Genomic DNA, 13,954 nt, shown 5'->3' on the forward strand with positions numbered 1-13,954 from the left:
ACCCAAGCATACCTGGGGGAGGCCCAGAAATCCCGGTCAAAGCTGCCACCCAACTGAGGAAGAGGGCAAGCAGAAATAAAACACAGCTGAAGCCAAGGCAGCTCGACAAACAGCGGACGTGTCTTGCAGCAGGGGGTGCCTCAAAGACCCCATGCGCACAGAAGAGCACCACGTCACAGTCCAAAGGAGGGTCACCCTCCCCAAATGCTAAATGTGCCAGCACCAGAATGGGAATCAAGCTGGGCCATTGCCCAGGCTGAGGGAGGCAGCTGGGGGGCTGCAGCCCACCCCGAGGGACCCTGCAAACAATGCACAGTGCCCGGTGCTGAGTGCGGCCTCGGATGGGAGAATCTCCCGGGGGAGTGCTCCAGCCCCTGGGAGCGTCCTCCCAGCCAGTGAGCTCAGCGGCTGCAGAGAAGCAGGGCTGACGGGCCCACAGGTGGACGAAAGGGTCTGTGGGTGGGTGAGTGGGCGGCCCACCCTACGTCACACCCAGAAACTTCCTCCGGGGCCTGGGCAGGCCACGTGGCAATGCCACCGTTCTGGGGTCCAGACCCCGTTTCCGGGCGGAGGGGACTTCGCTGATCCAGCTTCCAGTGCTCCAGGGCAGAGACCGCCCAGCAGGACCAGGTGCAGCGGGGGCGAAAGGAAGCTGTCGAAGGGAAAGGTGGGACCTGGGGCGTCTCGGGCCGTCTGGGGCCAGGCAGGCGGGGAACAGGAACAGGGCCCAGTGCCCCGCAGGGCAGACCCCAGAGACCTGGCACTTCACACCCCACCTCCTCCGAGCACCCCGCCCCCCCAGAGCAGCCAGGAGCCCTGCGTCCCGTATGCACCCCTCCCCCACATCTAGAGAAAGGGTCGGGGGCTGGAAGCGGTCCTTTCTCCATTGAAGACCCGAGGCCCCCGAGTCGTGGGAGGTCCGAGGAAGGCCCAGAAGGGGCCTGGAGGCTCACCTGGAGGGACATCACACCAGGAGGAGGCTGGGGCTGCGCAGCTGCTGGTACACCTGCAGGAGTCGCTCCGCCGTGGTCCGTGAGCCGGCCTCATCGTCTGTGCTCAGCCGGTCCCGCAGGGTCTGCACCTCCCGCAGCAGCGTCTGCGGGGTGGGGAGGGGGGAATGGGCAGCACTCAGACTCCCCACCTCCCTGCTGGGCACAGCCCCGGCCCCTCTGGGGGAGGCCCATCCTACTTGGGAGGACAGTCCCCACTCCCCAGGTGGCGGGCTGTGAGTCCTGGCAGGCTCCACTGTGCTGGGGACACCTGAGGCCTGTGCATGTCCCCAGAGGAGCCCAGCCAGGTCCCGCGCTTGCTGGCCAGGCTGGGGGGAGGCCCAGATGAGGGACCTCACCTCATGGTTGACCTGGATCTGGTGGAGATACTGAACACGGAGGTCGGGTGGGCTGGAGCTCTGGGCAGCCTGTTCCACAACCATCCTCTGGTGGGGGGACAAGGGGCAGGTGGTTGGAGAGGACACTTCCCACCTCCCATCTGGAGGGGGTGCCTGGGGCCCCATCACCTCCGAGGGCCCCTCTGCATTGCCTGCTGCAGCCCCAGCAGGTTACTTGGAAGGAACGTCCTTCTCGCTCCCCGTTCCTCTGCTGCCCACTCCCTCCCTCGTCCTCACAGAGCCCTTCTCTCCTCCTTGGCGTCAGGACTGGCGCCCGCTGCCCTCGCGGGGGCCACCCAACCTGCCCCATTTGCTTTCTGGGGAAACCCAGGCAGCTCCTGGGAGCTCAGATCCAAGCCCCCAGACAGGCTCGGGCGGCGAGGCCCCACCAGCCTCTGCGGCAAAGCACTGACATCCGGCAGGAGATGCCGGCCCGTGGCAGCCGCTGCAGGAAGACCATGTGGGGGGGGGGGGGCGGCGGCGACCGTTACGTGGACCACGGTGTCAGCCGACAGGACAGACCGTGGCCTGCAGTCCGCCTGAATGTTCCTGTCAAGGGAGCGTCTGCAGCTCCCTGTTAGGAGCCAAACCTGCCCCCAGATCCATACGTGGAAGCTGCCCCCAGCAGCTCAGCACATGACTGTCCTCTGAGCTGTGGTCTTTGCCAACGAACAAGGGAAGAGGAGGCCACGTGGGTGGGCCCTAAACCGACGTGAGCGGCGTCCTCGTAAGAAGCGTGCAGACGTGCACAGAGGACAGCCGCGGAAAGACACAGGAGAACACGGCTGTCTGTGCACCACGGAGGCCTCGGCCTCCAGCAGGCAATTCCTGCCGTTCGTGCCCAGGCTGTGGTTGTCGTGGCACCTGGACACGAACGTCCCCTCCCTGCCGGTGGTCGGGTCAGCACGCTCCTTCCCGAGCGCCACGTTAAGCGTCAACCTCCTGGCTGCCGTGCTTGGCATGTCTGGAGACGGCCTGGCAGGAGCGAAAGGACGGTCGAAGAGGCCCCTCTCTGGGCACAGGGAACAAGAACCAATCCGGGGGCTGGTGTCCCCACCAGGCCCACACCCCTCTGACAGCTCGACACACTCGGGACTAGATCCCTGAGCTACATGTGCCACGGTGGGCACATGTGCCATCAGTGTTGCGTGGGGGGACCGCTGGGGTCACAGGCTCCTGAGTAGTGCCCACCTGCCTGGGCTGGTGAGGGCTCCTGGGTCCCCAGGGGGCACTGGAGAGTCTAGACGACCACCACTCAGGTCCTCGTCAAAGCCTAAACACCAAGACCGCGGGTTCTCCGATTCCCAGGTCTGGGATGGGGCCTGGGAATGTGCTCTGGTAAGTTCCAGGGGGAGGCTGGTTCCAGAGCCATACCGCAGAGCTGTCACCATCACTGCAGACCCCTCTATGACTGTCAAGGCCTCGTTCAGAACAAGTGGGAGGAGATAGGCCGGCCAACCTCGGAGCCAGAGCTCTGTCCCGCCAAGGGCACCAGGTGGGAGGTTTCGTTTGGAACCCGAGGACAGCAATGTGACAGCTCATCCCATGCCAGGTGGCAAAACGGGCCCCAAAGGCGTGTGAGAGGTTGGCTGTCACTCCTGCTTTCTTGGCAGAGACGTGGAGGCTCAGAGTGTAGGCACCTTGTCCCAGGACCCACGTTCGGGGCATCTCACCAGGGCACGGCCTCTCGGCACAGCCAGGCAAGTTGGGAGGCCTGCACGTGAGCGTGACAGGTAGCACACGGACCGTCCTCTTTTGACGCAGTGCCCACGTGGGTTCGCGGCCGCGCTGGGGGCCCGCTGGCACACCAGATGGCGGTGCGTTACTGAAGCGTCATCAGCAAAGCTGCCCTACTCACCCCTCAGCTGCCCACAGCTCACCTGCACGACACGAACACGCACAAGCAAAGAGGAGGGAGGATCGTCCCGCAACACCCACGCAGGCAGCCACGGTCCGCCACAGTCCCATGTTCCCACCACCGCACTCCGACCTCCCGAGCAGGCCCGTGTACCTGCAGACGCCCGATGACAGCATGGTGTGCCTGGCACAGACTGGCCAGAGAGGAGCTCTCCACTTGGATCTCCACGGCCTGCATGGGCCCTGCCGCGCACAGGTGGGTCACCGTCACCTGCAAAGCACGAGGAGCCTCGCTGTCCACGCACCGCCCTGCCCCACCCCGAGGGCAACTCTCAGAGGGCCCCAACTCCCCAGTCTGGGCCGCCCCTCTGCAGCCTGGAAGCGGAGAGGTGCGGGAGGGCTCCCGGGCCTGGGCCTCCCCACCTGCTAACTTGTACCTGAGAGCCCGCCACCTGCACCCGACCAGCAGCATCCCGTTGGGAACTGCCGCCCAGAAGGCGTCCCGCTCCCATGGGACGGACACTCACGGCTCCCGTGGGACGGACTACAGCCACGGCACTCACTCTACAATGCGGTGACTCTGTGCCCACTCCACCGTGGACAGCCCACACCGGGCATCCCGGGTCACCCGGCAGCAAGGTCAGGGTTTCAGAAGTGAAACTGGGAGGGGACCGGGTGCCCAAAGTCAGCCAAGTGCCCCCAGGAAGTTCTGGGCACACCGAGCTCAGGGTGAAGCCCTGGCACAGCACGGGCAGGCCGGAGGCCAGGATGTGCTGCCTCGCTCCCCACGCAGGACCCAACGGCCCAGGGGCGGAGCCACTGTCCTAGAAGTTCTTCCTTCCGCAGCCTGGGATGTGCTAGGTTGCGAGTGCTCACCAGGCCGACTATCCGGCCCTTCCCACCACCTGGGGAGCCACCGTCAGGGCCCAGAATCGGCCCAGGGATATGCCAACACAGGCACGCTGATCTGGCCTGAAAGGCTGTGCAGTGGGCGGCCCGCCACCTCAGGGACAGGTGTCTTGGCAGCCTGGGCCACTGTGTGAGCCTCCAACGCTGGATTGTGACAGTCTGCTGGACGCGACCCCAGGCCTGCCACCGGGAGCATCTTGGGAGGGAAGGTGTGTGCGAGAAGCGTGCTGGCAGTTGGTTCCGGGGTCTCAGCGCCCCTGTAGGGCAGGGGTTTGGTGGTTCAGGGCCTGGGGTCAGTGGGGTCCCGGAGTACACACTGTCGCCAAGCAATGCTGGGGCACCTGGCCACGAATTCCAGCAGTGCGTGGGCCCGTCCCCACAGGGGCCTGAAACGCGAGGTCCACGCTGCCACTGGCCCCGCGAAGGCTGTTCCGGCACAAGCGTGGGTCGGGCGGTGCACGTCAGAAACCTCCGGAAGGTTGGCCCCAATACCCTGACTCCTCTCAAGCAGCCCAGAGATGCTGGGGGCTCTCAGACGCCGCTCTGAAAACCACCACTATCGACACAACTTCCCCAGAGAGCTGACCCCTGGCTTGCCTCTCGGACGACAAGGTGGAGGTCAGTGCCGTCGGGGGCCACTCCCCGGACGGAGGACAGCAGTCGGGCCCTCACGACGTCCAGGGCGCTGTTCTCGGCAAGCAGCCACTGCAGGGTGGCACAGCCCAGGGACACGCCTGGTGGAGAGAGGCACCGCAGGGAGCTCGCACAGGTCCTGGAAGAGGCGGGAGCCCCGCGTCCACAGGCAGGAGCCAGGCCGTCAGCGACACCAACCTGGCTGACCGTCCCCCAGGGCGGCCCTCAGAAGCCCTGCCGACACCTTGATGGTGGCCACCGACGGGGGCGGGAACTTGGCCCGCAGGGAAGCGGGTCCGGCCGGCTCGCCGCCCGGCCCGAGGCGCGCTCCCAAGAAGGTGTCCACGGGGTCGCCAGCGGGGCTGCGCGGGCTGGGGGCCTGCGTGGGGGGCGCGGCCAGGCCAGGAAAGCGTAGGCACTGGAGCACGTCCACGGTGTGCTCGCTCAGGGGCAGGCAGACGCCGTCTTGCTCAGGCAACATGTCGGGGGGGCACCCTCGCAAGGAGGGGTCCTCGGAAGAGTCTGGGGGGGCGAGGGCCCCGCCCACAACCTCCCGGAGGCTGTAGTGGAGCGCACAGGACACCGTCACAGGCAGGTCCGGCGCGCCGTCCTCACCGGGACCCAGGGGCAGCGTCACCTCCCGCCGGTCGCCGGGGCCCAGCCGGTCCACGGGGATGGTGTAGGTGGCGGCCAAGCCGGCCGAGTCTGGGTCTGAGGCGCGGGAGCGGGGACGCACCTGCACACACCAAGTCCAGCCCCGGTCCAGACTGAAGCCGCTGCCGTTCTGCAGCCGGCAGGTGGCCGTCAGCACGTCCTGCAGCTGCGCGCGGCTCCAGGCGGTGGCAGTGGTACACGAGATGGGCCTGGGGCCCTCGCGGCTCGCCAGCAGGACGCAGCTCACGTTCATGGCTTCATTGAGGCACACGAGGGCCCGGTTGCGCTGGTCAACTGCCTTCTTCAGAGAAGACACCCTGGAAAGAACGAACACGGCACCTCGGGGACGGGCGAGGAAGCGCGGGGGTGGGTGCCGCGTCCGTCCTCCCAGGCCTGGAAGACACCAGGACCCGGCCCCGTGACGTGCGTCCAGAGAGGAGCGGGGGCCTGCCTCGGGGCGGCTCGCCGGCCCCACCCCTACCGGAGCCCTTTCGAAGGTGCCCCCAGCTGTCTAACTGAAGCCCGGCTCTGAGGCAGCAGGACCACAGAGGACAGAGGCTGAAGCTGACGGAACCCCACTCGGCGGGCCTGGCCTAGTCCACCAGGCTCACGGCCACGGCCAACCTCGTCGGGGCCACATGGGCCAGGTGGTGCCACAGCAGGGCTGGCCTCTCCGCTGCGCTCCCGGCCATGTCCTGAGCTGGCCCCTCTGCTCCTCCGCAGCCGTGCTGTGACAGCCCAGGGGACGGCAGGCACGACGGAACGGCCTTAAGCGACAGGGGCCCGGAGCCTACAGACCGTCACCCCGGGCCACACAGAAAGGCGGGTCAGAGGACGAAGCCGCTGGGGCCTTTGCTGAGACGGGGGGGGCTGAGACCTCCGAGGAGAGGGGAGCCCTAGGGGAGAGCTGAGGCGTCGGCACAGAGAGTCTCCCCGATGGCAGGGAAGACACGCGAGCAGGGCCCAGGACGCGGCGGACGTCCCTCCCGACCTCCGGGATGGGACACGACGCGGCATCTGGGGCTCTCATTGGGGTCAGGGGCAGAGCGACAGGCCTGGCCCGAACCGCCACCGCCACCCAGGATGTCGTCCCCCCCGAAGGATACCAACCCCCAAGGACACGGCACTGGCCTCCACCCGGGCGACAGGCAGCCCAGCCGCTCACCTCCCAGAGACGGCGCCGATTCCGGAGAGCAGCTCCTTAATTTTCTGGCCAGTGTTCACCACTGTCGCTCTGGCGGGGCAGGGCGCCTCGGAGCTCAGGTCCAGGCTACAGGTCATCAGGCGGCCCCTGGCAGACAGGGCCAGGAGCCTGGTGCCACCTGAGGATGGGCACCCACGGGGCCTGGTCAACAGGCGAGAAGGGGCAAATGGCTGGAGGCACGGCACAAATGGGGCCAGAAGCCAGGACCCAGGCGAGAGAGGGGGTCCTGGCGACGGCCCTGAAGAGATGCCGGATGACCAAAGGGCCCTGGACGTGGGCCGGGGGGCAGAGCCACTGCCCACATCCACCTCACGCACGCGGCGTGCGGGCCACCGAGTCAGCCCGGTGCGGCTCTACCTTCGACGGGCCACACACGGCAGAGCTGCCTCCAGACCGAAGGGTGCCGCACACGCCCCTCGTCCTCACTCCGCACTCGCCGGGGCCTCCCCAGAAGCCGGCTCTCTCTAGCACCCGTTCCGTCCCCTCCCCCACCCCCGGGCTCCTGGGGGGGCTCCTGGGGAGCCTCCAGGAGACAGGCTCCACCTCCTGCGACTTGGCCGCTGGTCCCCCAAGCCCAATGCCGCGGAGGCCCCGGGCCCCGGCCCGAGCTGCAGCAGCCAGAAGGGTGAGGCACAGAGCACGCCCAGGCCGAGCCGCTGCTGGGCGCAGCCATCCACACGACCCTCTCCCTGCGGTACGGACACTGGTGAGAACCGTCCACCCTGGCGTCACGGGCCTCGTGCACCACGTTAACGAGAGCGCGCACTTCGCTAACCGCGGCGCCGGGCCGACACGGCAAAAACCCTCTGCGACTCTATCTGGGGAAAACACGGGGGCAGAGTTCCGGGACGCCGCCCGCACCGGGGCACAGGAGGCTGGCCAGCAGGCCACACGGGAAGCAGGGCAGGCGCCTCCCACCTTCCAAAAATACCACCTGCCCCTCCTTGGACCACCCACCGCAGGAGACCCGTAGGTCACCCAGGTGCAGACCCCACCCGGGGCGAGCGGCCGGCTGCCGCCGCGGCCCCCACGGGCCACACGCGACCAGACACCCCGTGACCCAAAGGAAAACAAGTACCGACCCCCAGGCTACTCCAGGCAAGGAAACACCTGCCTGTCAGGTTTACGAAAGGCGCGAAGGAGACGGAAAGAGGAGGACGGGCCAGGTCGCAGGAGAGAAGACAGCCACGCGGAAAATTCCACCCCCAGCCACGACAGGTTCTGGTTTTCCAGGTTTAAGCAGCTGCTCGTACCTTCAGGCACCTCGGACAGCACGGAGAGCGTGACGACGCTGCACACGCTGACGCTGGCTGGACACAGCAGAGAGGGCAGGCTTCCCGAGCCCCTGTCAGGCTGCACGGGGTCCTGGGGGGCACCTCCCCGAGCCAGGTCCACGACACACAGGTCCGAGGGGGTGCTGTGGTACACACGGCTGCCTCCGCCACAGGCTGCACACAGCACAGGCCCTGGGAGCCGGTACTCCTGCAGCTCCGGCACCGGATCCCCCGCCTCATCCCAGCTGGCCTTGACGGCCAGCACCCGGCCGTGGCGACCCAGCGCCACTAGGCAGTCTGGGTGTGTGTCCTCCACGTTCTCGCCCGAGGACTCTGTCCTCAAAGCTCCGATGGAAACAACGGGTTCCTCCAGGTGGTGGAGAATCTTGACAAGGGCCTTTGGGTCACCAGGGGCCAACCTGGAGGTGACCAGAGTCTTCAAGACCACGCAGCAGAGCTGGCCATCAGGGAGACCACAGAGGATCACAGGTGATTCCAAGAGGGAGGCGTCAACTCCAAAGAGCAGCCCAAAGAGGGCCCGTTCCAGCGTGAAGCCCCCAGAGCCCGGCATACGGCCACACAGCCCGCTGCAGCCCGGTGGTGACACACAGCACAGCACTGGGAGGAAGCGGGGGGCTGTGGGCTCCCCAAGGCTCCCAGCCAGAGGGCTGGAAGTGGACAACTCCACCTCGCCGATCTGGCCTGGGGGCCTGGCGTCCTCCCCTGGACGATGACACCGGAACAGCTGTACCTTCCACTGGGCAGGGCCCTGTGCCAGGGTGACCAGTACGTCATCGAGCACAACGAAAGCACACAGTGTGGCGTCAGGGAGGATGCAGGCATCTGGGTCCACGGGGATCACGGGGCAAGGGGGCTCACCGTCCTCACTGTCCTCATCATTCTTGTCGCTGTCATCCCCGTCATCTTGGCTCACAGACCTTCAAGAACCAGGGGACTGTTGGTCAGAACGTTCATAAGCTCTCTTCCCAACAAACCGCCAGTGAGCACACGGGGCACAGAGTCTCCACGGGGAGTGACCTTGGTGAGGGGGTTACAGCCCCTCAGCAGTGGGCAGAAGGCCCCCCAGGGAGCAGCTGGTCTGCCCCACTACCTCCCACCTGCCCGCGGACTGTTCTGACCAGTCACCCAGGGACACACGCGTCGGGATGTATCCAGGCTTCCAGAAACGGGATGCCAAAAGAAAATTCTCATCAGTGCAGAACTGTAAGAGCCCCCGGGGCCTAGGATCTGAATCGCGGCCCCCACCTTTTTAAGTCCTAAACCAGCAACGAGCTGCCTGTGTCCAGCCTCTGTACTGGTACCTGGGTGAGGCCTAACTCCTCAACATCGGTCCCCCCCAACTGACTCGGGGTTCAGGGTGCCTTGGCTGTGACTGCTAACCACAGGGGCCCACCTAAAAGGTGTGTCACAGCAGAGGGGACAGGGTCCTACCTCAGGCTGCACACTCTACAGCCTAGACCTCATTTAGTAAGGGTTCTCCTCCAGCAGGAGCCTGCTAGAGAATGTAGACGCTGGGGGCTGGGGGCACCCAAGACTTCAGAGCCGGCCCCGGGGCCCAGCAGCCCTACAGGGCTGGTGGGTGCTCACTCTGAACCTAATCCAGGGGGCAAGCAGAAGGTACAGGTCGCAGCAGGCACAGAAGCGTGTTTGAGAAGACAGAGGAGGGAGGCCACGGTCCCAGACGACCACAGTCCACCTGAGACCATGTCAGCCTCTGCCATGAGGGCTGCCCAGTGACCCCTCTTCACCTGCTCGCCTGGTCCAACGACACGCAGTAGACGCCTTTCTGGGCGCACAACACGTAGAGCACCCCGCGGAGGGCCGAGAGCTCCAGGTGCCACACCCGACCAGGAAACCTGAAGACGGCCTGGACATCGGAGGGAAAGAGGCGTCAGGCCGGCCGCGAGAAGGACCGAGGGGAGGCGGAGAGCGGCACCCAGTCCTCACACAAGCTCCTCAAAAGCGCCGGCCCCTCCCAAAGAACCAGGACCCCCCCACGTCCAAGTCTCCTCACCCTCGGAACCCTGTCCCCTCGCCCCGCCCCCGCGCCCCGGGTGGCCTGTCCCCCATGTCCTCCCCCGACCCCGGGCTCCAGACACCCGATTCCTCCCCGCACTCCCCGTCCGGGACCCCCGCCAACCCCTCCGCCCGAGAGCCCACCACCACTCCCCGCCCCTCCCGGGCCTGAGGCCCCCGCCCGGCGCTCACGGTCAGCAGATTCCCCTCCTGGTCGTAGACGTAGACGAGCTCGCTCCCGGTGGACACGAAGATCTCGGCGCCGCGGCACAGCACGCGGGGCTTGCCCGCCGCCAGGCCCCCGAGCGGGCAGCGGAAGCCCGCCAAGTACCGGACCCGCGGCGCGAAGCCGGCCATGGTGCCGGCGGAGGCTCGGGGGGCGGGGCGCTTTACGGCCGCCCACGTGGCGGCGCGACCTCCGCCGTAAAGCGGTCCGGACGGGGGCGGGGCGCGGGGCGCGGGGGCGGACCCGCGCCGGGGGCCGGGTCCCGGGTCCCAGTTTGGGTGGCAGGCGGAGGCCCCGCCCCTGCGAGGAAACTAGTGGGCACAGCGGTTTGGCAAAGGGCCCGCGTGTGTAAAGCCAAACGCGGGGAACCCCAGGGAATCCCGCCCGTGCGCCGCGCGGCCCCAGGCGCCCTCGAAGCGGGGAACGCCGCGGCACCTCCCACGCCGGTGCGGTGCCTCGGGGCTGGTCGGCCGGGACCGAAGTCGCGTCGCGCCTCCCCCGTACGCCGTAGAGCCAGGCAGGGGCCTGAACCCCGGGGAGGGGGTGGGGGGAGGGGCCGGGGCCAGCGTACCGCCTCCTCTGGGCAGACGGTCCGCTCCTAAAGCGATTTTGTGGGGTTCCGGGAAGCGGTTGGACTTCTTGGAGGAGTCCAGGGCTCCCGCAGCCCGGGCGTTCCAGGCCCGAGGACGGGTCACCTCCCTCTGAGCCCACCCCAACCCCAGGGTTTGAGCTAAACATGGACAGAGGTGCCCCTCCCTCCGATCCTGGCCACGAGTCGTTCAGGGTGTGTATTAGTTTGGCTGGACAATGGGGGCAAAGGATCATGAAGAGGAGGGTATGGCTAACCAGAAATCGGTTTGGGGGTGAGGTGAAGCCAGGGCGAGACACCTCTCGTCCCCACCACCCTGGCTGCCCCTCTCTCTCCACATTCCCTGGGGCTTTGGAAGTGCTCACCAGAGAAGAGCCAAGAGCTCTCCTCTGGTTGAGTCAGGAGGCCCCGAGAGTCCCTGAAAGGTGCCTGCAGACGGGAAGGTCAAATACATGCCACTCCTTGCCAACGGGAAAATCTCCAAAGTCAGAGACCCAGGAGTGAGCGAGGCACCTGCGGGGTGCAGCCTAGCACAGTACGTTGAAGGGGCCAGCGGCCAACTGTTCCCCGGGCGTGGAAGTTAAACTGACCTCACCGAGGCTGCCGTGTCTGCCAACACGCACAGCCGGTGGCAGTTCTAATCGGCCTTGCTGAGGCGGGCACCCCCCCCCCCCCCCCCCGCCAGGGCAGTGGACAGCCACCGCTCCACGGTTTCCGGGTGCTGGGTTGAACACAACGTGAACGTGACCCTCGCAGTCTGTCGTTCACCATTTTTGATCCCAGGTGAAGTCTGGGCTGGAAAGAGATCACGGCCTGAGCTGCAGTTGGACTGAGCCACCCAGGTGCCCCATAAGCCTTCATAATTGGGAAGTGGGGGCAGGCTCCTTTCCTGTGCCCAGGGCCCAAGGCCTGTCTGCTGGTCTGACCACTATCCCTCTTGAACTACCCGCTCATATCAGCTCCCATCCCAGTCCTCCCAGGCTGTTCCCCAACACCGAGGAGCTGTCCTAGAGAAGATGAGCACGTGGGGAGGTGGATCTAGGAGGTGGGTTGAGCTGGGCAGGACTTCCCCCACCCCCCACCCCCCCAGGTCTGGCCTGGACGGCCAGACCCTCGGCTGGCCAGGACGACCCTGCAGGCGCTGTTGGGCCAGGTCACTCCTCTGTCCCTCTCCCTCTGCTCAGGAGGCCTAGCAGGATCCTGGCCCCAAGCCGGGGAAGCCCACACTGTGATGTGAGGATTTATGAGCAATGCTCTATATAGACAGAGGGGGGCCCTGGGTGCTGACCCCTGGAGTTTACAGACACGACCATAGGGCTGAAGGCCAACAGCCTCTCGTGGGTGTGCAAGGTGCATGCTCCCGCCAGGGCTCTCTATGCCAAATCTGGGGGCAGTTCAATCTTCCTAAGGTCCGATGACACTGCCAGCCTGGGGGGCGAATCCCTGGTGGGTGCAGGGCGGCAGCGGGCCCTGTCGGGCCCCCTCACAGGCAGCACGTCCCCTCTGCTTGGTTTCCTGAGGTGGGGGTGGCTCCCCTCAGATCCAGCAAGTCCAGCATTCTGAGGCGCCCCAAGGGCCGGGTATGGCAGTGACCCCAACTCGGAGGCCGTGGCTGGTAGTGTGAACCGCACGCTGCTCGGAGCGGCCAGGCCCAGAGGCACCTAGGGCCCCCGACGTCAGCAGGTGCCGTTTTCTATATACTTGTCCAGGGAGCAATGAGTCATGTGGCCCAAGGACCGGGTGGTGCAGAAAGGTGTGCGTGTGAAGGCGGGCACCTGAACCCCAAGAGGGAGTGCCTCCTGGCCGCCGTCACGCGACGATTCAGGACAGGCAGCCTGTCGCCTCCCGGCTTGACACCCCTACACCTGCGCAGTGGAGGGGCTTCCAGACTGCGTCCTTCACCTGCTGCCCGACACCAGCAGCTGTCCCCAGACAGGGAGACCTGGGAGCAGCCACGTGGCTGACAGGCAGGGAAGCGCCCGAGGGAGGCCACGCTCTCCTCTTCCACCGGATGACCCGTCGCAAGTCAGTGCCGGGGAGCCCGGGCAGGGGAGAGGGCTCCATACGAGGACAGTGACGAGCAGAGAAAAGCGAAGTCACACGACAGGAAGCAGACTCCGACACAACCTGCAGACAGAAGCTCGGCGCGCAGGGAGAGGCCCCGGGGCCCGGGGTGACAAACGGGGAGCCCACGAGTCGCTTCAGGCGTTTTATTAGTTTCCCGGCAGGGCCGGAGTCCAGGTAACGCTAACGCGAACCCAACTGACGCCCGCCTGGAAGCCCCAAGCGGAGCTGGAGCGTGAGCACCAGAAGCGGACCGGTCAGAGGAGGCCGGGGCGGCCAGCTGTGTGCACCTGGGCGGGGGAGCACGCGGTCGCCCCTCGCCTGGTGACGAGAGAGGGTGTGCGCGCACGAGGGCAAGGAGGATGCAGGCGGGGCTGGGGGACCCTCCCCGGGGCAAGAGGAGGTGGCTGCACTGCCCACGGCCAAGGCCTCTGGCAGGGCGCCCCCCCCCCACCCGCATGCTGAGCTGAGTCTATCTATTTGGACGATGAAGTAAAGTGCGTTACTGAACAAAGAGTGACTTGAAACCAGAAGCAGGGAAGTCACAACACTTTTCCTTCGGCTCAGAGACAGAAGGAAACGAGTTCTGCAGCTGCCAGAACTTCAGAGTGAGGAGACTATTGGCTGAAGAGAGACAGAAAGCAGCAGGTGGGTGAAGGCGACACCAGGAGAACCGGCAGGGGCGGGCCCGGGAGACACACAGGCTGAGCACGGGGTCCCCCGCAGCCTCGCGTCGGATCGCAGCGGCCAGACGACACGGGGGCCACGCTGGCGGGGACTCTGTGGTTCAGGCCGGCCGCTCCGCACCTCTCCCGCCACCCCCACCCCCAACCGATGGCTCTGAGGCCAGACCCACCCCAACTGGCCCCTGGCCTGGAGAGCAGACAAGTCTCGTGTGCCCCACGCCCGGCGGACTCGGAGGTTCCGGGCACAGCCCTTGCCACAAAAGCAGCCAACACTCAGAGAACGGGGCTCTCTGTCCACAGTGCCACGGGCAAGGGAGGGTCACACAGGCCCGCCTCCCACCCCCGGGGCAGAGACATGAAGTCCTCAGCACGGTCTGCGTCCGGGCCGGCCTCTCGTGGGCATCGTGCAGCGAAGAGACGTGGCCGGCATTAAG

General features: G+C 66.5%; 1 protein-coding gene across 3 annotated transcripts; it reads right to left on the reverse strand.

Annotated features, from left to right (window-relative positions):
- Positions 1-102: 102 nt before the first annotated feature.
- On the reverse strand, positions 103-10,355 carry FAAP100 (FA core complex associated protein 100). Of its 3 annotated transcripts, none has more exons than XM_042966930.1 (10): positions 10,148-10,350; positions 9,688-9,806; positions 7,898-8,856; positions 6,606-6,762; positions 4,985-5,757; positions 4,751-4,887; positions 3,399-3,515; positions 1,349-1,435; positions 954-1,096; positions 103-652 (listed from the first exon to the last, which is right to left on the reverse strand). In XM_042966930.1, the coding sequence occupies exons 1-9, from the start codon at positions 10,310-10,312 to the stop codon at positions 965-967; spliced, it is 2,646 nt and encodes an 881-aa protein (XP_042822864.1). In that variant the 5' UTR covers positions 10,313-10,350; the 3' UTR covers positions 103-652; positions 954-964. The 3 variants fall into 3 exon arrangements, 2 of the variants coding, with proteins under 2 accessions (XP_042822864.1, XP_042822863.1); XM_042966929.1 differs by having other exon boundaries at positions 4,751-4,890; XR_006211288.1 differs by lacking the exons at positions 103-652; positions 954-1,096 and adding an exon at positions 3,061-3,267 and having other exon boundaries at positions 1,377-1,435; positions 4,751-4,890; positions 10,148-10,355.
- Between the last annotated feature and the right edge of the window lie 3,599 nt (positions 10,356-13,954).

Source organism: Panthera tigris, chromosome E1 (assembly GCF_018350195.1).
Source record: "Panthera tigris isolate Pti1 chromosome E1, P.tigris_Pti1_mat1.1, whole genome shotgun sequence".
Taxonomy (NCBI): domain Eukaryota; kingdom Metazoa; phylum Chordata; class Mammalia; order Carnivora; family Felidae; genus Panthera; species Panthera tigris.

Excerpts from the sequence above, each read along its gene's own strand:
- FAAP100 (XM_042966929.1), bottom strand. The coding sequence starts at position 10,312 with ATGGCCGGCTTCGCGCCGCGGGTCCGGTACTTGGCGGGCTTCCGCTGC. Across the intron at positions 6,763-7,897 it reads GCTGTCCGAGGTGCCTGAAG|GTGGCACCAGGCTCCTGGCC; the intron begins GTACGAGCAGCT and ends GCCCATCCTCAG. Across the intron at positions 4,891-4,984 it reads CCTGGGGGACGGTCAGCCAG|CAGGCGTGTCCCTGGGCTGT; the intron begins GTTGGTGTCGCT and ends GCCTCTCTCCAC.